Source organism: Lepisma saccharinum, chromosome 16, assembly GCF_977018435.1.
Source record: "Lepisma saccharinum chromosome 16, izLepSacc3.1, whole genome shotgun sequence".
In the NCBI taxonomy this organism is placed as follows: Eukaryota; Metazoa; Arthropoda; class Insecta; order Zygentoma; family Lepismatidae; genus Lepisma; species Lepisma saccharinum.
Genome location: NC_139244.1, coordinates 11,163,584 through 11,186,869, shown reverse-complemented (window position 1 = coordinate 11,186,869; position 23,286 = coordinate 11,163,584). Strand labels below are relative to the sequence as shown.

The window sequence follows — 23,286 nt, the reverse complement described above, 5'->3', positions numbered from 1 at the left end:
TTATAATAGAATAAAGCGAGATTTTAATCGCACGTTTAGAAGTAAAAAAAAGATTACTTGAAAAGCAAAATCAACGAAATTGAAACGAACAGCAAGAATAAAAATATCAGAGATTTATATAAAGGTGTAAATGAATTTAGAAAGGGGTGGCAACCTAAAGTAAACTTGATAAAAGATAAAGACGGTGAATTTCTAGCTGACCCAAGCGATATTCTAAATAGATGGAAGAACTACTTTAATGACCTTTTAAATGTCCATGTAGGAGATAAATCAGAAGTAAATGAAGTCCACACAGCAGAACCTTTAGTTCCAGAACCTAACTTGACTGAAGTTAAAGATGCTATTAAAAGGCTAAAGAATAACAAAGCACCTGGCATTGATTTAATACCAGCTGAGTTAATTAAATATGGTGGAAATTCATTAATATGTCAAATTCATAAATTAATTTGTTTAATATGGAATAAAGAAGAAATCCCTCAACTGTGGAAAGAATCCATAATTGTTCCTGTGTTTAAAAAAGGTGATAAAATGAACTGCAATAATTACCGTGGAATTTCTCTACTCTCAACAACATATAAAATATTATCTAACATTTTTTAACAAGACTAACACCATATGCTAATGAAATTATAGGTGATTATCAATGTGGATTTAAACGTAACAGATCAACTACAGATCAAATTTTTCACATCAGACAGACACTTGAAAAAGGTGGGAATATAATCAAAATGCCCATCAGCTATTCATTGATTTCAAAAAAGCATATGATTCGGTCAAAAGAGATAAATTATATAATATATTAGTCGAGTTTGGAATACCTAAGAAGCTTGTTAGTATGATAAAAATATGCACCAGTGGAACAGAAAGTAAAATTCGTGTGGATATAATATGTCTGACAAATTTACAATTCATGATGGGTTAAAACAAGAAGATGCATTATCTCCATTGCTCTTTAATTTTGCCTTAGAATATGCAGTTAGGAAGGTAAAAGAAACTAAAGAAGGACTACAATTAAATGGTATAACTCAGTTGTTAGCATATGCAGATGATGTAGACTTACTGGGGGAAGATGTGAATACAATTAAGAATAATGCTAAAATATTTTTCAAAACTGCTAAAGAGATAGGTTTGGAAGTTAACAAAGAGAAAACTAAATATATGCTTACAGGCCGAAACCAAGTGTTAGGTAATAATCAAAATCTAATTATTGATAACAACTCGTTTGAACCAGTTTCCAAATTCAAATACTTAGGAGTAATATTAACAAATGAAAATTATATTAAAGAGGAAATAAAAAGTAGGCTTAATTCAGGAAATGCATGTTACTTCTCTCTTCATAAACTTTTGTCTTCTCGTTTAATATCTAAGAAACTAAAAGTTAAAATATACAAAACAGTAATTATGCCTGTAGTATTACATGGATGCAAAACTTGGTCCCTTACGTTGAAAGAGGAACATAAATTGAGAGTATTTGAAAATAAGATATTTAGGAAAATATTTGGACCTAAAAGGGATGAGGAGACAGGTGAGTGGAGAAGGTTACATAATTTAGAACTACATAATTTGTATTCATCTCCAGATATTATTAGAATATTTAAATCAAGAAGACTTAGGTGGGCAGGCCATATGGCACGAATGGGAGAGGAAAGAGGAGTTTACAGGATTCTTGTTGGGAAACCTGATGGTAAGAGACCTGTAGGAAGGCCAAGACGAAGATGGAGGGACAACGTTGAGATGGACCTAAGGGAAATCGGTAGGGATGGAAAAGAGTATATAGATCTTGCTCAGGATAGGGACAGATGGCAGGCCTGTGTTGCTGCAGCCATAAACCTTCGGGTTTAAGAAGGCTAGGGAGTTAGTTAGTTAGTTAGTCTAATCGTACTGTGGGAGTTACTTTTCTTACTGTATTATTAGCATTTTACTAACTAGACGAAGTTTACAAATAATGAAGTCGGTGGCGGCTTGTAATCACACATTCGCGATTATCTCGAAAACGGCTCGTTTGCAGACCCATGTTTACTGATACTTTTTTGCTTCTATTATCGTGTACTTTCACCTGTGTCAGTTTGCGCTATTACTTATGATACATCCTGTATATTAGAAGATTATCACAATATTGTAGAGGTATTCAAGTTCAGAAGATTCGATAAATGCCTGTCTTCTGCTTTAAACGTTCATTTGATTAGTTAGCGCGCACCACGTGACCATACAGCACACACTGAACCGCTCCAGAACGTAGTGCAAACGGTGTATTCTATAACGATAAAACGTGATTTTATCGTTATTATTTTTATTCTTAGTATTGAGCTTTGCTTTTTAACTACAATTCGATTGAGATAATCTGATTTCAAATATTATTATCGATTTTAATGTTTGAAGGAAAGAATAACCAGTTACCTTTACTTTCTTTTATTACAGAAAAAACTAAGAAATAACTTCACAAACAAAAATTAAAGGTTCACACTGATTGGTTGGTGGTTCTTGGTTGACATGAGTAAACCCAATACAAGAGTTGACACCAGTACTTTACATTATCTTGGTAAAATAAATATAAGAAAAAATCACTCTCACATATAGTTATGAAAATAACAAATTTAACCTTTTTACTCACGATTACATGGCCGGCCTTTAGAAAGAATTAGCGCTTTTCAAACTTTAGTGGGATTTTTTCATCAGAAGATCGAGCTTGTGGGGATTAGAACAAGAGTTCTCTTCACTGGGGACCACTTCACTAAAATCCTCGTTGTTCCGTCCTCTTCCTCCGACGATCCTCGGTGTCTTGTCGCTGGAGAAAATCCTTCTCTGCAACCTCGGCGTCACTGAATGAAAATCTGCTAAACTGCTGCAGAGTGAGTTCACTCCAGCACCATCTCTTTTCCGGAGAGCCTTAATTCCGATTTAACGTTTCTTGTGCCTCTGCAAACAACGGCGGATTAGCGTGGTCTTCCGACTGAAGAGTCTACTTTACCACTTCCCCAGAAGAAAATGTCCCCGGATGTATGCAAAACTCAACAGACAGAGCACTAACTTGCGCGACCACCTTCCAGTCAAAATCTCCGCGCCAACTGCTGTAACTTCTCAGCGCCAAGTGCTGTAACTTCTCAGCGCCAAGTGCTGTAACTTCTCAGCGCCAAGTGCTGTAACTTCTCAGCGCCAACTGCTGTAACTTCTCCGCGCCAACTGCTGTAACTTCTCCGCGCCAACTGCTGTAACTTCTCCGCGCCAATTCTGTAACTTCTCCGCGCCAACTGCTGTAACTTCTCAGCGCCAACTGTTGTAACTTCTCAGCGCCAACTGTTGTAACTTCTCAGCGCCAACTGTTGTAACTTCTCAGCGCCAACTGTTGTAACTTCTCAGCGCCAACTGTTGTAACTTCTCAGCGCCAACTGGTGTAATTTCTCAGCGCCAAGTGCTGTAACTTCTCAGCGCCAAGTGCTGTAACTTCTCCGCGCCAAGTGCTGTAACTTCTCCGCGCCAACTGCTGTAACTTCTCAGCGCCAACTGTTGTAATTTCTCCGCGCCAACTGTTGTAACTTCTCAGCGCCAAGTGCTGTAACTTCTCCGCGCCAAGTGCTGTAACTTCTCAGCGCCAACTGTTGTAACTTCTCCGCGCCAAGTGCTGTAACTTCTCCGCGCCAACTGCTGTAACTTCTCCGCGCCAAGTGCTGTAACTTCTCCGCGCCAACTGTTGTAACTTCTCCGCGCCAACTGTTGTAACTTCTCCGCGCCAACTGCTGTAATTTCTCCGCGCCAACTGTTGTAACTTCTCAGCGCCAAGTGCTGTAACTTCTCCGCGCAAAGTGCTGTAACTTCTCCGCGCCAACTGCTGTAACTTCTCCGCGCCAACTGCTGTAACTTCTCCGCGCCAACTGCTGTAACTTCTCAGCGCCAACTGCTGTAACTTCTCCGCGCCAACTGTTGTAATTTCTCCGCGCCAACTGTTGTAACTTCTCAGCGCCAAGTGCTGTAACTTCTCCGCGCCAAGTGCTGTAACTTCTCCGCGCCAACTGTTGTAACTTCTCCGCGCCAAGTGCTGTAACTTCTCCGCGCCAACTGTTGTAACTTCTCAGCGCCAACTGCTGTAACTTCTCCGCGCCAACTGTTGTAACTTCTCAGCGCCAAGTGCTGTAACTTCTCCGCGCCAACTGTTGTAACTTCTCCGCGCCAACTGCTGTAACTTCTCCGCGCCAACTGTTGTAACTTCTCCGCGCCAACTGCTGTAACTTCTCAGCGCCAACTGCTGTAACTTCTCCGCGCCAACTGCTGTAACTTCTCCGCGCCAACTGTTGTAACTTCTCAGCGCCAACTGCTGTAACTTCTCCGCGCCAACTGCTGTAACTTCTCAGCGCCAAGTGCTGTAACTTCTCCGCGCCAACTGTCGTAACTTCTCAGCGCCAACTGCTGTAACTTCTCCGCGCCAACTGCTGTAACTTCTCAGCGCCAACTGCTGTAACTTCTCAGCGCCAACTGTTGTAACTTCTCCGCGCCAACTGCTGTAATTTCTCAGCGCCAACTGCTGTAACTTCTCAGCGCCAACTGCTGTAACTTCTCAGCGCCAACTGCTGTAACTTCTCAGCGCCAACTGTTGTAACTTCTCAGCGCCAACTGTTGTAACTTCTCAGCGCCAACTGCTGTAACTTCTCAGCGCCAACTGTTGTAACTTCTCAGCGCCAACTGTTGTAACTTCTCCGCGCCAACTGCTGTAACTTCTCCGCGCCAACTGCTGTAACTTCTCAGCGCCAACTGCTGTAACTTCTCAGCGCCAACTGCTGTAACTTCTCAGCGCCAACTGTTGTAACTTCTCCGCGCCAATTCTGTAACTTCTCCGCGTCAACTGCTGTAATTTCTCCGCGCCAACTGTTGTAACTTCTCCGCGCCAACTGTTGTAACTTCTCAGCGCCAACTGTTGTAACTTCTCAGCGCCAACTGTTGTAACTTCTCAGCGCCAACTGTTGTAACTTCTCAGCGCCAACTGGTGTAATTTCTCAGCGCCAACAGCTGTAACTTCTCAGCGCCAAGTGCTGTAACTTCTCCGCGCCAAGTGCTGTAACTTCTCCGCGCCAACTGCTGTAACTTCTCCGCGCCAACTGTTGTAATTTCTACGCGCCAACTGTTGTAACTTCTCAGCGCCAAGTGCTGTAACTTCTCAGCGCCAAGTGCTGTAACTTCTCCGCGCCAAGTGCTGTAACTTCTCCGCGCCAAGTGCTGTAACTTCTCCGCGCCAACTGTTGTAACTTCTCCGCGCCAACTGTTGAAACTTCTCAGCGCCAACTGCTGTAACTTCTCCGCGCCAAGTGCTGTAACTTCTCCGCGCCAACTGTTGTAACTTCTCAGCGCCAACTGCTGTAACTTCTCCGCGCCAACTGCTGTAACTTCTCAGCGCCAAGTGCTGTAACTTCTCCGCGACAACTGTCGTAACTTCTCAGCGCCAACTGGTGTAACTTCTCAGCGCCAACTGCTGTAACTTCTCCGCGCCAACTGCTGTAATTTCTCCGCGCCAACTGTTGTAACTTCTCCGCGCCAACTGTTGCAACACACCTTCGCCCGAAATTCACGAGCGCTTACTTCCCTTTGTGTACCGGACTCAGTCTATTATTTCAAAAAGGGGTTTTTCGATTCCTTTTGCTTCTTTCTTCCCGGAACGTTCTGTAAACAATCTGTTAAGGTGCAGATACCAAATACACTACTTGACACCAAATCAATGAAGTAGACGATTTAGACCCGCCAGTGTAGGGAGAGTCAAAAGATCCTGGACCGAATTTACATTCGTCCGGAACAAAATTCCTGGACCGAATTGAAATATTTTATACATAAGAAGGTTCTTTATGGCCTAGAACCCATTGACACTTGCTGATTTTCTCTCCCGGACCGGAATTGAATTTATTTAAATTTCTTGGACCTCTAACAACCATGCATCTACTTTAATTAATCTTATGAGTATGTGTTGTCAAATAAATGGGATTTATGACGTCGCTTAGGAAGGGTAAAATCTATGCATTCATTATTTTCAATGGTTTTCTCGATCCCTTCCTAATATAGGACATGACATGTACGAACTCGGCCACACAAAGTCTTATCAATGTAAATATCAGCCTCACAAAAGCTGCTACGTCTCAATCCAGATATACACCTACTCAAGATAGAGGTATTTTTTAATACAATGGGGCAACAAATCGTACAAAAAGTTCATGTCATGTCACGCCAACACACTACGTCAACACGTGATGACCCATGTAAAGCGCAGATAGTTATCTGGTGATAATACACCACATGCAGAGGGAAATATAAAACGTTGACCGCTGTATTCCTGCAAGACAAAGCAACATGATTCGCACCAGTCTCGTTTTGGTGAGCGCCCTCCTCGTCCAGCAGGTGGTTGGCCATGGTTTCATGGCAGAACCACCCGAGAGGTCCTCCATGTGGCGCTTCGGCTTCAACGTTCCTCCCAACTACCTGGACAACGCTCTCAACTGCGGCATGTACGAGGTAAGTTTCTATACTTGAAATATACCTCAAGGAAGGGGACAGAGTGTGTATCAAAACCACAGTTAGACAGTAAGGTGACTCTGGACTGATTAGTATAGCGCTGATGGCTAGCGACGCCAACGAAACGGTAGACAAAGTGGATTTTCTCAGAAAACGTATCTTAATTTGTTGTACCTGTGTTTATATTCATAGTGTATGAATATTTCGCGACCTTAAAGTAAAAAGGTTCTATCTGCACTTTGACACACACCTTCTGCCTTTAGGGCTTTATGTTAGTCGGTTACAACCCTTTTATCGGACTTCTCAAAGGCTTCTAAGGGTTAGTAGGACCAAGCCCTTGGGAGGTCTGTCGTGCAGGATTTATTTTTAATTATCACCTATGTAGGTTTCAAATGAAAGATCATTAAGACCTTTTACTCGAAGGTATACAAACACTTTTCAAACAGACAATTCACCCGATACAACTTGTAGGCCTAAACCTATTAGTTGTACCGAAGTTTATAACCCTGGTCTTTTGATGATGCAGGAGAACGCCTTATTCAGAGTTGGGTTTGTGGAATATCTGCCAAATGGAGTACAAGTACTCCAGCCAATCCGAAGATTGAAGCAAGATATTACCCAACGTCCCCTGAAACATCAGCCTTTCGGCAACCAGGAGAATGTCCCGAAGGCTTACAAAAGTCTAGCTCTTTTATATCATAATTTTGTTTACAATTTTCTATGGTTACTACATAGTTGTTTTATATTTCCATAGTTTCAGCATTTCTTTTATATTTAAGTTAAACAATTCATTACCTATTGTAACATCAACAATAACATTTTTATGGCAAGAAATCCAACAATCTTTAGAGAAAAGATTCAACACTAATTCTTAACAAAAAAGGTAAAGTGTTCCCCTGTGCATAGCACCACGCCATGAAGGCGTATAGGGGGTGTGAGGGTAACGCCCCACACTTTCTTGATCCGGTCGTGAGTTTGGGTGATGTGATCAGCATCACGCCCCTGACCGCCTTTACCCCCCAGGGTTTCCCCCAGGTACCCATGTTATTCGACGCTGGGTAGGCGCCGGGGCCGCTTCCACCGTTAGAAAAGTTCCCGGATTTGAACCGGCCGGGGATCAAACCCGGGACCTTGAGCATGGTGGTCAGACGCGTTACCGACTGAGCCACCGCGGCCATTCTTAACAACATAGATTTTTATAACATAGACTGAATAGTTCTAGAGCTTAAAAGGCATGTGTTGACAGGGGCGACACAATGTTATGGGCGAAAATGAGTTTGTGACCTTAAGCAGACCATTGGTTTACATTCTTTGTACTCCGTAAAGATCATGCTTCAAGTATATTAGTTTCGTGGAAATCAACGGGGTATAAAAGTACTATCTGCAAATGAGGTTTTAAGTTGGGGTCTGCTTTGTTTCCGGTCTTTGTGACTACCAGACAAATGGCACAACGTTAATCTCCTATGTATCCATCTATAGGAACCTCCAACGTAGAGGGGAAGCAATTAAGTAAAGAAAAAGTGTCAGATCTCACTTTTATGATGAAGTGGATGCCGGCTGTGGAGTAACGTTACTTTGCTATGGTGATGAAGAGAAACATAGAAGATACTTTTTTTCCAATTTGTTTACAGTCTTGTTGTCAATAAGCGATATCTACTCTCAATGAGTACAAATACTTTTCATTTTCTTATCAGAAGGATATGCAGTAGCATGACATGTTAAAATGAACGTTTTGTGTTTCCACTGGGATTATATACTGCAACACTATTTACAACATGATTACTTTTTTCAACTGACTCACATGTCAATACTTTCTATTAAACATTACTTCAAAATCCAATCTTCACACACTTACGTAATTGGTTTATAGTATTGGATGAATCAATTTGTATTATTTTGTACTCTGGAACACCTTTTACATCTTATTTACTTTAACATGTACATAGTTCATGCAGAATAACTAGAATATCACTAATTTCTCACCTTTCTTTTTTTGCAACAAGTTTGAATATTTAAGGGATAACCTTTATACTCTCATCTGAAACGTTGCTTTTGGAGTAAAAAGGTTCTAACTGCGATTCGTCCTTGCAATACCTGAACATTAGTAATATTTTTTCATTAATTTTGCTGTATATATTACAGATTGAGGGATCACTATACAAATGCCAGAGCACAACTTGTTGGAATAATTAGTTTTCCCTACGCAAATAGTCAAATCTTTAACTAACTCTCCTGAGAATATTAAGACTTGGCAGTTAGAACCTTTTTACTTTAAGGTCGCGATTTGTGTCCACAGTTAATGTTTTCATTAAATTTTCGTTCAGTCAGATATAATTAGGTGTCCTATGGAAGTTAGGGAAACGAAACTTCACAACAACAATAGCCAAATCAATCAGTCAGATTGGCATTCCAGTGGAAATCAGGTGAACTGAACTTCACAACAACAATCGCCAACAGTCAGTCAGATTAGCTTTCAATGGAAGTCATGGGAAAAGTCAGAACAAATGCCAAATAATCAGTCAATCAAAGTCAGGGAAACGAAACTTCACATTAACAATCGACAAATAATCAGTCAGATTAGCTTTTCAATGGAAGTCAGGGAAAGTAAACTTCATAACAAATGCCAAATAATCAGTCAATGAAAGTCAGGAAAACGAAACTTCACATTAACAATCGACAAATTAGCTTTTCAATGAAAGTCGGGGAAAGAAATCTTCATAACAAGACCGCCAAGTTAGCAGTCAGGGATACGGTCAGTTAGAGTAGCTTTGCAATGAAAGTCAGGGAAATTTCCAAATAATCAGTCAGTCACATTAGCTTTACAATCGAAGTCAGGCAAACGAAACTTCACAAGAACAATCGCCAAAAAATCAGTCAGTATAACTTCGGATCTTCAATTCGGTATAATTAATAACCTTGAGAGTCATAAGAGTATGTTTATCTTGTAATGTAGTCAAGATCAAAAACTGTAAAAGTGTGATTTGTGTTCTACAGGTACAGTGGCACCAGAACGACGGTGCCTGTGGCGTCTGTGGCGACGACTATGCCCTCTCCCGACCACGTCCAAACGAAAATGGGGGAACTTACGGTCTGGGGATCATAGCCAGGGAATACCAGGAAGGCCAGACCGTGGAAATCTCCATCAACTACACGGCAACCCACGCCGGCTGGATGGAGTGGCGAGTCTGTCCCCTGAGCAGTCCGGACGAACTGGAGGAGCAGGAGTGCTTCGACCAGTACCTCCTTGAGCTGGCCGACGGGTCTGGAACCAAGTACCATCTTTCTGATGATGATAACAACCACAGCGGGGTGTACACCATGGAGGTGAAGCTGCCTGCTGGCCTCACGTGCGACCGTTGTGTCATGCAGTGGTTCTATAGAGATGGTAAGTAGTTAAGCACCAACTTTGCTGTAGGTAGTGTTGCCACCTGAAGGCGATTTCCCCTTTTGCGAAAACATCGGACCAAATTTTAAGCGGAGGGAAAATCAATAAAAAGTGACAAAATATCAATGAAATTTGAAGACATCTTTGCAGTTGGTAGTGTTGCCACCTGAAGAGAAATTTCCCTTTTGCAGAGAAATTAGAACCAAATTTTAAGCGAAAAGAGAAAATCAATGAATTAGGACAACATTTCAGCGAAATATGAAGACATCAAACTCAAAATTATAACACTGAAATGGCAACACTGATTCAGTCTCGAATGTGGTGCATACATATAGTATTGAACTGCGCGAGTTCCGTCCGAGAATTTCCCACCGCTCTATATATGATTCCCCATCTTTAACTTTATTCTAATATGAATTCAGAATGTGCAATTCATATGAAATTATATATAAAATTGAAAGTAAGTGCGTTTTCGAACAACATAAATAATTTTTCATTGAAGGAAACTTTTTTCGACTTCTTACAAGCCCATTAATATTGAAAGATACATTAACAATAGAATTGACAATGTTATTAATACTTTGTGACAATACAGTGATGGATAATAAATAATAAAAGCAAATAGAATAAATGGTATTTGAAGTACTAATAATATGAACCTTATTTTTTAATATCAACCAATAGATATTTAAAAAATAGTACAAATAGACAATAAAGTGCAATAATTAACAATTTACCTAGTGGTCTTTCACAACTTTTTTGTTTAACTTATTTCAAGCTGATATAACTTGAGCTTTCTTTCGGTGCTGACATCTACAGTGACCTTTTTTAAACATTGCACGGTTGGTCCAGTACAATAAAACAATTTGAAATTAGTTTCTTTATTAGATCAATCACTGAATGTTAGTTGTACAATTGTCTTTTCAAAACGACGATTGGCTGTCGTGAATAAGTGACGTTAACATATTTCCCATAGTACAGAAACAATTTTCAGATGGTTTAAGATTTTATTCTCTCGCAAGAGTATTGTTTATATTTCTCCAACGTTATAACAATATTGACTTTCTTAAGATATCCTACCATCTCTCCGACAATTTCAGAGGCTCTTCTAGCCTCAAGAGTTTGTTTATGGAAGTGTGGTGCATTGCTAAGTAAGAATTTCTAAGTTGTACAGATTTATGAACAGTCGACAAATTAACTAATACTATATGTAATGTGAGCGTAAGCAGCGTTGACACAACCAGAAAGAAGAAATTATCTTTTCCATCCAAGTTTTTTTCCTTCAAGCTGGAAAATTTTAAACAGCTATGAGCTATTATTATTTGTAGTGATGTCGTCCTGTTCAGTCTTACCATAGTTGAAATATAGGCCACTAGGTAAAACTCCAAACGTGATAACACTGATTTAAGTATGTAATCATGTATTTGTATACTACATCCTCATCCTAAATCATATAATCATAGCAAGGATATCTTTAAATCTCATCGTAATTTTGACATTTTTCATGAAGTTTTTTCTCTTTTTATCTAAAATTTTGCCTAAAGTTCCCTCCGAAATTTTCTTTCAAGTGGCAACACTGGGCTGCAGACCGCCATGTCTGTCATCATTGCAATTATTAATTTAATGGTATGCTGATTATAGAATGGACTCCTCCGTGTAATATTTATAGCTGATTGCCTCAAAAACAGGCACGTGTGTCAGTGCGGAGATTTCTAAATGTGGGACGTTAATAAATATAAAAGAATAATAACTTTCATGAACATAAAATTATCTGTATTGGGAATCTGTGGAGCAAGGCAGCGCATAACGGTGGAAAAGGGGAGAAAGCGAGTGGGCGTAGCAAAGCAGTGCGCATTGGTAGCAGCAGCCGCGTTGTCTCCTCCATGCACTCACTTTCCCTCTCACGTGTCCATTTGTCGATCCCTCCCAAGTCACTGCCTGTTCGTTCGCTTGCTCCAGAGGTTCCCGCAACACAGTGCATGTTGACTGTCGATATCTGGCATTTCCATATTGTTTCAATGAGTGAAGATATAAATTAAAAGTAACTTTATTTCTCAACAGCTAACCGATGGGGAGACTGTGGGGATGGTACCTTCGGAATGGGCTGTGGACCACAAGAGGAGTACAGAAACTGTGCCGACATCGCCATTAATTGATTTGGTTCCGAACTTGATGAAAATTAACAAATATTGTACAATATACATAAAAATAAAAGTCTGAAACATAGCATTTTTTAACGTTTGATATTCTGATTATGAAATTTAATGTACGTTAATGTGAAGACCTAAGATTTAATCCAAAGTTCAAGTATTGTCACTAGATGTCTCTAGAAGCAAACTCTCGGATAGCAAAACAGATTGTAAATGGACGGAGTTCTATAAGAATTAATAGTTTCACTAACATACAGTTTCAAAAATGTAATCGTATTTTCTTCTAAATATTTGGTGTATTTGATATTGAAGATAATCTGTGAGATTTTCCTTTGTTTCTCGCTTAGAAACGTTTCACTTTCCTTTGGAATATATGTCTAGTTGCATAGACTACATTCAGAATCAGAATCGTTTATATTGTACGTATTGTGATTTACTTTTTCATCAGCAAATACATTTTTGTAACAACTGTATAAAAATAAAAAAAAAATATTCAATGCAATATGAATTTATTATTACTAGAGACAAACCTTTAAAAAAAACCTCTATTGCATTTATTTTGCGTGAAATGTGTATACTTATTGCAAATACAAAACGTATAAATCTAAGACGTTGCACAAGGAAAAATCTTAAGCCTCTTACTATATTTGTAAACATGAATCAGGAAAAACATGAAAAAACTCAATTTGTATTATGGCACACGATACTAGTTCAATGCTAACATCACACAAGAACTGTTAAATCTACTTTACGCAGAGTTAGCCATTAGCGACTTGGGAACTATAACAGAAAATGAACACTAGATGTCGTGGCAGTGCAAGATCTAATAACACACAAAAAGAGAGATCTGAATTAACGGTTTGTCCAACAAAGAAATTTGGTTAAATGGGAAATAATTACTTGCACGAAAAGTTATTCCCTAGACTCTCAAAATTTAGGAACAATGATTTGATAGTTTAAAATTTGTGGAATCGTACAACAAGACACGGAAAGTTAAAAAATAAAAACCATTGCGTACAGGCCCATAGAGATGGAAGATGTAATCTCAACAAATTTTATCTTCTATGTTGTGTTGTCGATATTTGTACGTACCCACATGCAGAAACGGCGAAGCGTGACCTTGACTAGAGTTTCCCGCAAGGGGCGTTAACACGGTACTTTTCTTCCGGAAGGAAAGCACCGGTCGTTGCCATTCGTGCTTCACGTACTGCGATATCAGCATCACCGCGCATCAGGTTACCATCAGACGTTTGCGGTTGAATACGTACGAGTGGATGGACGTGAACTTGGCGAATTGGGCAAACCCTGCAATATGCACTGCTAGGTGTTATGATAGGCACTGCCCATCGTGTACAGTGCACTAGTGTTCGTCGTCTACGGGTCGGCAGATATCCAGCAATAGGCATGGCTGCGTATACCGCAGAGGAGCTGGCATATATGCATCTCATTTATGGCGAGACAGGAAGTAATAGCCATGCAGCACGGCGATTGTATGGGGAACGTTTTCCAAATAGGAGTCTGCCGTCGCACACCTTCTTTCAAAGAGTGCATACTCGACTTCGGGAAACAGGATCAGTGCTACCACCCCGTAGAGAAATTGGAAGACAACGAAGTGTGCGCATAGATCAGTTTGTGGATGCGGTGTTAAATGCTGTCAGGGATCGTCCTGACACCAGTACGCTCGCTATAGCCAGTGCGCACAACACCTCCCATGTTAATGTGTGGCGCGTCCTGTCCGAAGAGGGGATGTACCCTTTCAAACTCAAAAAGGTACAAGACCACTTACCTCAGGACTTTGGCCCACGTGTGGTGTTTTGCCAATGGTGTTTGCATCAGATAGAAACTATCCCGAATTTTTCGAACTGGGTGTTGTGGAACGATGAAGCAACGTTCACCAAAACGGACGTGTTCAATATTAACAGTCACGTTTGGGATTTTGCAAATCCACATGCAATTCTCGTGGCACACCATCAGCACAGATTTGCGGTTAATGTGTGGTGTGGGATAGTGCATGACCATTTGATTGGGCCGTACATTTTCCCTGTTCGCTTGTGTGGTGGCACATACCATGCATTTCTTCGTGATGTATTGCCTGAACTGTGCCGTGGCCAGCAAGATCGTCGGACATCAATCCCCTGGACTTCTTTCTGTGGGGAGAGATGAAACGCCTCGCATACGAAACACCTGTCATGTCAGCCGAGGATCTCGTTGCACGCATTAATGTCGCCGGACCGACGATAACAGACACCGGGGGGTTGTTTGCTCGCACTAGACAATCGTTGATTCGGCAGACAGTTTGAAAATCGTCTGTGATGTGGTTCCCTCGGCACCTCCACTCTGCACACAGTGAACATGTCGACACATATGCAACCTAGCGCAGCACCACCACCATCTTTGTTTTTCTACGTAATGGTGATTTCCACTACAGACATTCGCTTTCCTCTTGGTTGTCAGTCTCCACATATCACTTTCCGTGGATATCACATCTCGCTAATCCCTTCCCTAACCACATGACTTCAACAGACCCATTCGTTCCTTTGAGGAATCCCTTGCGCATCAACTTCACACATCTGCCATGTTCTTTTTGGAATCGAGCATGCCGCATTTCTTTGTGAAACGCCCTTCTCCGGGGTCATATGGTTGACCGTTGTGCCACTATTTCCTCGCAAACATAATTTTCGCACATTTCCCACTTCAATAAATTCGATTTGTTTTTTGATTGATTGATTTGTTTGATTTTACTTCGCTTTTTGTGCCACTTTTGGCTAATTTGCGAAGATGGGGATGAGTGATGATGTGATGAAATTGATGAAGGGACACTCACAAACATCCTAACCCAGGTCAGGATTCGAACCCGTGATCCCTGGTGTCGTAGCGCGATGTGCTAACCACTCCTCCACGGGGTCCGGCTCAATAAATCCGAATGGGTGCCGTTTTCAGCATTTCGTCACATGAACTTCTGTGTTCATTTCCACTTGTGGAGCCACCTCCTACGCGTTGGAAACGAACTTTAGAAACATCCTGTAGATCAGAGGAAATCGATTTTGTTTGCCATGAGGCCAACGTGAAAAGATAGAAGAGATACAGAGAACCCTGTACGATCAGCGAAGATCAGAGAAAATGGCCAAGGGTCAATCAACAAAGAAGTCATCATCAACCATTCATGACAGAGGACTTGAAAACAGCACCACTGCCCAGTAGGGACTCTGAAGCCACCAGCCCCTTACTTCAAAGAACCGGACGAGAAAACCAACTCTCAGTCCATCGAAGAACAGCAGTACCAAGAGAAAGAAGAAGCCAAAAACTGCAGAAAAAGGGAACATCTCTGCAACACCTCGGACGAGGACGACATCACCGATAAACCCTTCACGTATCCGAAAGAGTCAATCCGTGCACAAACCCAAACAACTCAGAAACCTTAATCACACCTTAATACCTTCCACCCTCTCTCTGGCAATGAAGACAAAGAAAATAACAAGGTAACAACTGTCCACATCTGTAATGCAGAAACTCGCCTCAACAGTGATGAAAAATGTCGGAGACGGAGCAACAAAAGTTCAACTACTCCACGATGGCATGAAGCTGCAGCTAAACTCAAAACAGGAGTACGACAAGCTCATCACTTATTGCAAGGAGAAATCACTCAGCTACGCTACACAGAATCTCAGAAGAGAACGACCAATCAAGGTAGTTCAGCGAGAGTTGCCAATCGACACACCGATTGAAGAGATTAAGACCGAGGTTGCGCAACAGTACAGTGATGCAAGTCCACCAGATGAGGAAGAGAGATCTTAAGACCTATGCTAGGATACCAATGCCACTAGTCTTAGTGGTATTATGGAGAACCGAGTCAACGGCACATATCTACAACCGTGAATACCTACTGCACTACAAGATGCAAGTGGAACCCTGCTGGTCTCCAGGGATACCTCAATGCCATAACTGTCAGAGGATCTGGCACTCCCAGGGAAAATGCAGTGGCCAACCAAGATGCGTGAAATATGCATCCAACCACCTTAACGCAGAGTGCCGCAAGCAAGACAAACAACTCCCCGCGAAGTGTTGCAACTGTATGGAAAACCACCCAAACAACTACAGAGGCTGCACAATGTTCCTTTCAGTCCAACAAAAGCGACAAATCTGCACTTCCAAGAAAATAATGAAAATGGAAATGAAGAACAGAAAACAGAAGAACAGAAGCAAGACACGCTCCCAGAGACACAACCACGATACAGCCAAAAACTACCACCATGTTGCAAAGCACGCTAATTGAAGGGCTTGTGCAAAACGTTCTAGTGACAAGTGTGGTGTATCAAAAGAGGTAGCTACTTTGGAGTTTTTTTTGAATAGGCAATTATAAACAAACTCCATAACACGACTGTAGCTCAATATAAGTAGTACAATCCTCAACGTACTTTTTCAAAGATTTAAATTTTTAGTATTATTAGCATTATTATTATTAAACAAGCCCGGTGGTCTAGTGAGTAGGGCGTCTGACTGCCACGCGAGAGACTCTGGTTCGATTCCCGGGATGGATGATCTAAGGGCGGAATTTTTCCGGCTTTGTCTGGTTGGTAAAGGCGGTCGGAGCGTGGTGCTGATCACATCGCCTCCAAAATGGCCGAGATCGAGGATGTGTGGGGCCCCCCACGTCCCCTAAATCTGCCTTCATGGTACAGTGCTATATGCATGAGGAACGTTTCCTTACCTTACCTAGCAGTTAGTAACAGTACACAAACTGGCAATTCACAAAGTTAATCTCAAAAGCAAAATCAAATATCATAACACACTGCACAGCCTATAAAATACGAAATATAATTAAATTACGCGTTCATACTTCTTCGCCTCTATCGCAATATGCCTCTTTATACCAATTATGGGTATACCATCGTCATCAGCAGTCTGCCATCAATGGTATCCTTTGGGTAGAAGTTACATGATTTCATCCACCATATATTTAATGGAAAAAAATCCAGTTAATGTAAACACGGTCTCAACGTTTCACGTAGAAATCCTGCCGTGACAGGGCGAATGGAGCTTCAATGTGATTATTTAACATCTTATGAAGAAAATGAGCTGGTGCATGATACGTCTACTGTCAAGTGTTGTCAATTTAAAATATTTAAGAAGGCTCTCAAGGTATTCCATTTGAGGGTAACAGGCATCTAATGTGTATTTAACAAATCTCAAGAATTTACTTTGAATTCGTTCTATTTTGTTTAAACCTTTCTGGGTTTGAGGGTGCCACACCACACATGCGTATTCGATCTTGGACCTGACGTAAGCATTATAGAGCACCATTAAGCTTTTGAACGTATGGGCATTCAATTCGCAAGCGTGGGTGTTTCGAAATTTAAGGAAAGCCTAAATTTTTTGTTTAGATTCGACTTTACTTACAAGGGATTTTATGTAAGTGTCCCCCTCCAATTTCCATGAAACTTGGCAGGTGTACAGTCGTGGAAAGAAATACTTCCCCCATAAGCCTACTGAAATTAAGGTTATATGGGGGAAGTACTTTTTTCCATGACTGTACAGAGGGGCCCAAAGGAAGAAATACGTGTTTTTTTGTTTCAGCTAAAAAACTGTTTCAAAGGGGCAAAACCCCTCTCAAATGTCAAGATGAGGACAAATTGAAGTGAGGATCTGACCCCTGTGTCCCACTCCGATTTCCATGAAACTTGGCAGGTGTATAGAGGGGCCCAAAGGAAGAGGTACGTGTTTTTGTGTTTCAGCTAAAAAAACTGTTTTAGGGGGCAAAACCTCCCCTCAAATGTCAAGATGAGAAAAAATTGAAGTGGGGATCTGACCCCGAAACCACGTAAATATGGCATAAGAAGAAACAGGGGGCATAGGGTCCCTATATACATTTGCCAAATTTCATAGAAATCGGAGGGGGACTCAGGGGTCAGATCCCCACGTCAATTTGTCCTCATCTTGACATTTGAGGCGGGTTTTGCCCCCTAAAACAGTTTTTTAGCCGAAACAAAAAGACACGTATTTCTTCCTTTGGGCCCCTCTATACACCTGCCAAGTTTCATGGAAATCGGAGGGGGACACTTACACAACCTCCGTTGTTAGAGAAAATACGAGTTCCACTCCGCATCAGACGTACCTATGTTACATGTACAGCCAGCAGCAATAAAAATTGGGCAGCAATATTCTGAAATACTTGCTTCCCTGCAAGGTGTGTTGCCTATCTCTACGGCGATAGGTGCATTCTAATAGCAAATTTTCAATGGCTAGTTCCACCACAACCGTAGAGTTAGGCAACACACATAACACTTGCAAGGAAGCGAGTTTTTCCATGATCTAGGTGTCCCACTTTTATTGCCGGTGAGTGTATACAGAATTGGGAATTTTCAGGCGATCCGGACCAACTTCAGATACGCCCCTGTTAAGTTTATAAGACAGAGATAAATGTAGTTTTTCTTTCCCCACACAGTCCCAATCAGATATCGTGAGAACCAGAGAGAAGTCACTCCAATTTATCGAACTTACAGGAGAGAGGAAGCAATGCATTCTTAGGAATATGCCTGAATGAAAAATTCAGTAAATTTGATATCCCTGACTCCACCTTATTGCTAACGATTAGAAGTGGAGACATGTTGATCTGACTCGAAACTTCAATAGATTTTATTTAAACAAAACCAAAATAAATAAAAAACAAAGAAGTTTGGAATATTGTTATATCAAGTACAACAAGTTTGGAACATTATGTTAGGATATCATTTGTTGTTGCATTCTCAAGCCGTTTCTATCACCTATTGTCTAACGTAACAATATTCCTGCTTATGCCTGAATTCAACACCGGATGGCATACCCTCCATTTCCCTAAAGCTAAAGTTTCATTATTCACTAGCGCAGTGCTACTTAGAATGCAACAGTGCAGTGCATTGCCTTCCGAAAAGGTCATCCCTGATAACCAACCCAGTTAGAAACAGTTAAATTGTCCACAAGTAAAGAGATAAACTTTTTTATGAATGAGGTTAACCTATTAATATATAAATTCCAAGTTAATGATAAATAAACCAGTATCCCACCTGTGAATCACATGTTTTGTTCAAGTTGTTCAAGATATAGAACTACACGTGGTGAAAAGTATTTATTCAATGGGCTGATGTTGCAGAAATTACATCTGATGCAGAATGACGCCACAAATTGTCCACGTGCTTGTGATAAAGTGTGAAAAAGAAACATCCGTTTTTCTGCACAACCAATCAGATAAATCCACGTGGGAGTAAAAATAGAGGCTCGTGGACATATTTTTGTTACAATTCACTATGCTTCAGAAGCGTGCTACTCCTTATATTTCGCATTTATGCCACAAGATTCAACAATATTCTCTTAATCTTATCAAGAAAGTTGCACCTGAATCATATGAGGCTTCAAAATGAAAGAGCTTGCAAGAAAGATCATTGCATTCAGGTATGACACGCGACTGTAATCACATTTTGATTGGTCGAAATGAAACGGCATCATCTACTTCTTCTTTTGGGTCAAATAGAGTTGGTCTACGAGGTGCAAGGCCATGGACATGTGGCGCGTGGGCTACGATACGTCACCCAATCAAAACGACGACGGTGGGTTTGGGATTAGTATGAACCCATTCTATTAAAGGTCAGAAAGTGTATCCTGGTACATTTGAAGCCAAGTAGTCTGTTGCTATTTAACTACTCGCCTAATCTCTCTAATAGTAATAATAATAATAATAAATGTAGATACATACGAATAATATTAGTTTGGTTTGAGTTGGTGTTTTAAGTCCACTTTATGCACAGTAAGGCTAATCGGGACTGGTCCTACAGTTTAAAGTGGGATCCGAACCACTTGTGCCTCCACCAGGTATCGAACCCGGGACCCCTTGAATAATATTAGTTATAACAGGGTGTCTACCAAAATAACAAATCCAAATTTCTTGACTTTTTCTTTACCTTTCTTGACTTCTTATTGACCCTTCTTGACTTCTTATTGACCCTTCTTGACTTCTTATTGACCCTTCTTGACTTCTTATTGACCCTTCTTGACTTTTTATTGACCCTTCTTTCCTTTTTCTTGACCTTTTCCCCCTTTTTTCTTAACATTTATTTTATCGCTCCCTACTTAGGTACAGTTCTAAATTAAGAAAATAAATATTTTTATTCAACTCCTACCACAAGGCCAGTTAAGATGAAAACTGAAGCTGTACTGTAACAAAAGATTTGCTTTAATTATTAATGCATGTAAAAATTAATGCTTCAGACTTCATCCTGGATGGGGAATGATCAGATTACTATATTTAATATTTTAACAAAACTTCACGCATACAAGAATGCAGTTCTTAAGAAACAAGGGGAAAATCTGAATCACAACGCAATACAATTTTAGATTTCCAAATATTCAATTTTATCAAATCCCAGTACAGATACGTAACAATGTAAATTCACTATACTGTAAAAAATAGCAAAAACTATTGACCACAAGGATAATTTCTTGACTTCCTTGACCTACCTCTTGATTTCTTGACTGGTAGACAGACACCCAGTAATAATTAAAATATATTATTGTTCAAGTTACCCCTTGCACATTGCACCATGCCATGAATACATATGGCGGTGTGCAAGTAGAGTCCACACATTCTCGATCTAGGCCATATAGGAGATGATATGATAAGTACCACGCTCCGACTGCCTTTTCCCCCTAGAAACTCATTTTACTACAAACTGGTTGATCCCAGAGCCTCTAATGTCCATGTAGTGGATTGTCATAACTTCTAATACTATTCTTTTATTATCCTCGTTTCCTCTCCTTTTAAGTATCCCTCTCCCTGTTTCTTCATCTATCTCCTTCTTTCTCTGTTTCTCAATCTCTCTCCTTTCTCTATTTCTTTATCTCTTTCCTTCATTCATCCTTTTTCTATCTGCTTCCTTACTTCCCCCGTTCTCAATATCTCTGATTCATTCCCTGTTTCTCTACACCTTTTTATTCTTTCCCTGATTCTCTCTTTCTTTTTCCCTGTTTCTCTTTTCTTCATTCTTCATCCTTCCTTCACTATTTCTCAATATATTTCCTTCCTTCACTGCTTTGCCATCTGTTTCCTTCATTCACTCTTTATCTACCTCATTCATTTCCTGTTTCTTCAACCCTTTTGTTCTTTCCCTGTCTCTCTTTTCTTTTTCCATGTTTCCCCATCTCTCTCCTTCATTCACTTCTAATAACTTTCATTGATTCCCTATTTCTCCACCCCTTTTAATCTTTCTCTGTTTTTCTTCACTATTTCACCATCTATTGTGTTCTTTCACTGTTTCTAAATCTCTTACCTTCTTTCACTGTTTCTAAATCTCTTTCCTTATTTCACTGTTTCTAAATCTGTTACCTTCTTTCACTGTTTCTAAATCTCTTACCTTCTTTCACTCTTTCTAAATCTCTTTCCTTCTTTCACTGTTTCTAAATCTCTTACCTTCTTTCACTGTTTCTAAATCTCTTTCCTTCTTTCACTGTTTCTAAATCTCTTTCCTTCTTTCCCTGTTTCTAAATCTCTTTCCTTCTTTCCCTGTTTCTAAATCTCTTTCCTTCTTTCCCTGTTTCTAAATCTCTTTCCTTCTTTCACTGTTTCTAAATCTCTTTCCTTCTTTCCCTGTTTCTAAATCTCTTTCCTTCTTTCACTGTTTCTAAATCTCTTTCCTTCTTTCCCTGTTTCTAAATGTCTTTCCCGTATGTCCCTATCCGTTTATATTTATTTAGATTGCAATATGTAGGTTAGTCGTTGATAAGCTGTTTCTAAAAACGCGTAATTTTCTTGGAAAATACCAAATATTCTGGCGAATTTTGAAGACTTTCGTGTCAAATATCGGGTCGATTTTTTTATGAAGCGTGAAAGACGTTCTTTTTCATCTTTCTCAGTATAATATATTCTCAAGTTAGGATTGACAAAAAATATGTAGTGTTTGAAAAGGACCTTTGCAACATTTACAATTAAGCTTCAGAAATTATACCAGCTCGTCAGCATTACATTTTACATTTGTAATATTTAAATCATTGAGAAATACTGACTGATTCAAAAGTGTCACATTTAGAACACGCTGAGGATTTCACAGCTTCGGGAGTTGTCAGTCGCAGGATACGTAAAGAAACAATATTCTTATGAAAATAGAATGAGAAGATGAATAAAATGAAGTATTTTTACTCACATTTTATTTCTTCCTAAATCATAACGGTTTTTGTTTTGCTTAAATTAAGAAACAATAATGCATACTGTAGAGTTTGTATTTATGCATTGGACTGCAGGCAAAAGAACCTTACTAGGTAAAACTGTGATGACACTGCCATCTACTATACAATCTTTACACCAGTCAGAACAGAAATTCATAACGGCCAGTGCATTGATTAGTACTACACGCTTATGCTGAATTAAAATAGATCAAGGTATAATTAAGTAATTTTATAATCATCATAACTAACTAACTCTCTAGTTTATGGCTGCAGCAATACAAGCCTTCCATCTGTCCTTATCCTGGACAAGATCAATCCACTCTTTTCCATCCTTACCAATTTCCTTTAGATCCATCTTAACATTATCCCTCCATCTTCATCTTGGCCTTCCTACAGGTCTCTTACCATCAGGTTTCCCATCAAGAATACTGTAAACCCTTCCTTCCTCTCCCATTCGTGCCACATGGCCTGCCCACCTAAGTCTTCTTGATTTAATTATTCTAATAATATCTGGACATGAATACAAATTATGTAGTTCTAAATTATGTAACCTTCTCCACTTATCTGTCTCCTCATTCCTTTTAGGTCCAAATACTCTTAATTTATGTTCTTCTTTTAAGGTAAGTGACCACGTTTCACAGCCATATAATACTACAGTCAAAATTACTGTTTTGTATATTTTAACTTTTAATTTCTTAGATATTATACGAGAAGACAGAAGTTTATGAAGAGAGATGTAACACGCATTTTCTGAATTAAGCCTGCTTTTTATTTCCTCTTTAATATAATTTGCATCTATAATAATAATTGTACAAACAATACTTGTTTTCATATATTTATAACTATGATAGTACAAAAATAACGTGTGCAAGGGATGCGTTACAGTGCAAAGTCCCCATGTCGATTGCAGGTCGACACAAGATAAAACAAAACGGCAAGTAAGCAACACTTGAATTAAAAACAAACAAGGCTATTGTTAATAGAATTATCTCGAAACGGCTGTTGTTGTTCAAGTCGCAAAGAGCATTTGTGTGTATATATACACACGTACACATCGTAACGTACGCAAGTCTTGCG

At 40.0% G+C, this 23,286-nt stretch overlaps 1 protein-coding gene across 1 annotated transcript; it reads left to right on the top strand.

Annotated features, from left to right (window-relative positions):
* Window positions 1-6,288: 6,288 nt before the first annotated feature.
* On the top strand, window positions 6,289-12,343 carry LOC145999901 (uncharacterized). The gene is made up of 3 exons (XM_083137177.1): window positions 6,289-6,486; window positions 9,481-9,871; window positions 11,933-12,343. Exons 1-3 carry the CDS (start codon window positions 6,325-6,327, stop codon window positions 12,025-12,027), a joined length of 648 nt encoding a protein of 215 aa, XP_082993303.1. The 5' UTR covers window positions 6,289-6,324; the 3' UTR covers window positions 12,028-12,343.
* Window positions 12,344-23,286: the final 10,943 nt, after the last annotated feature.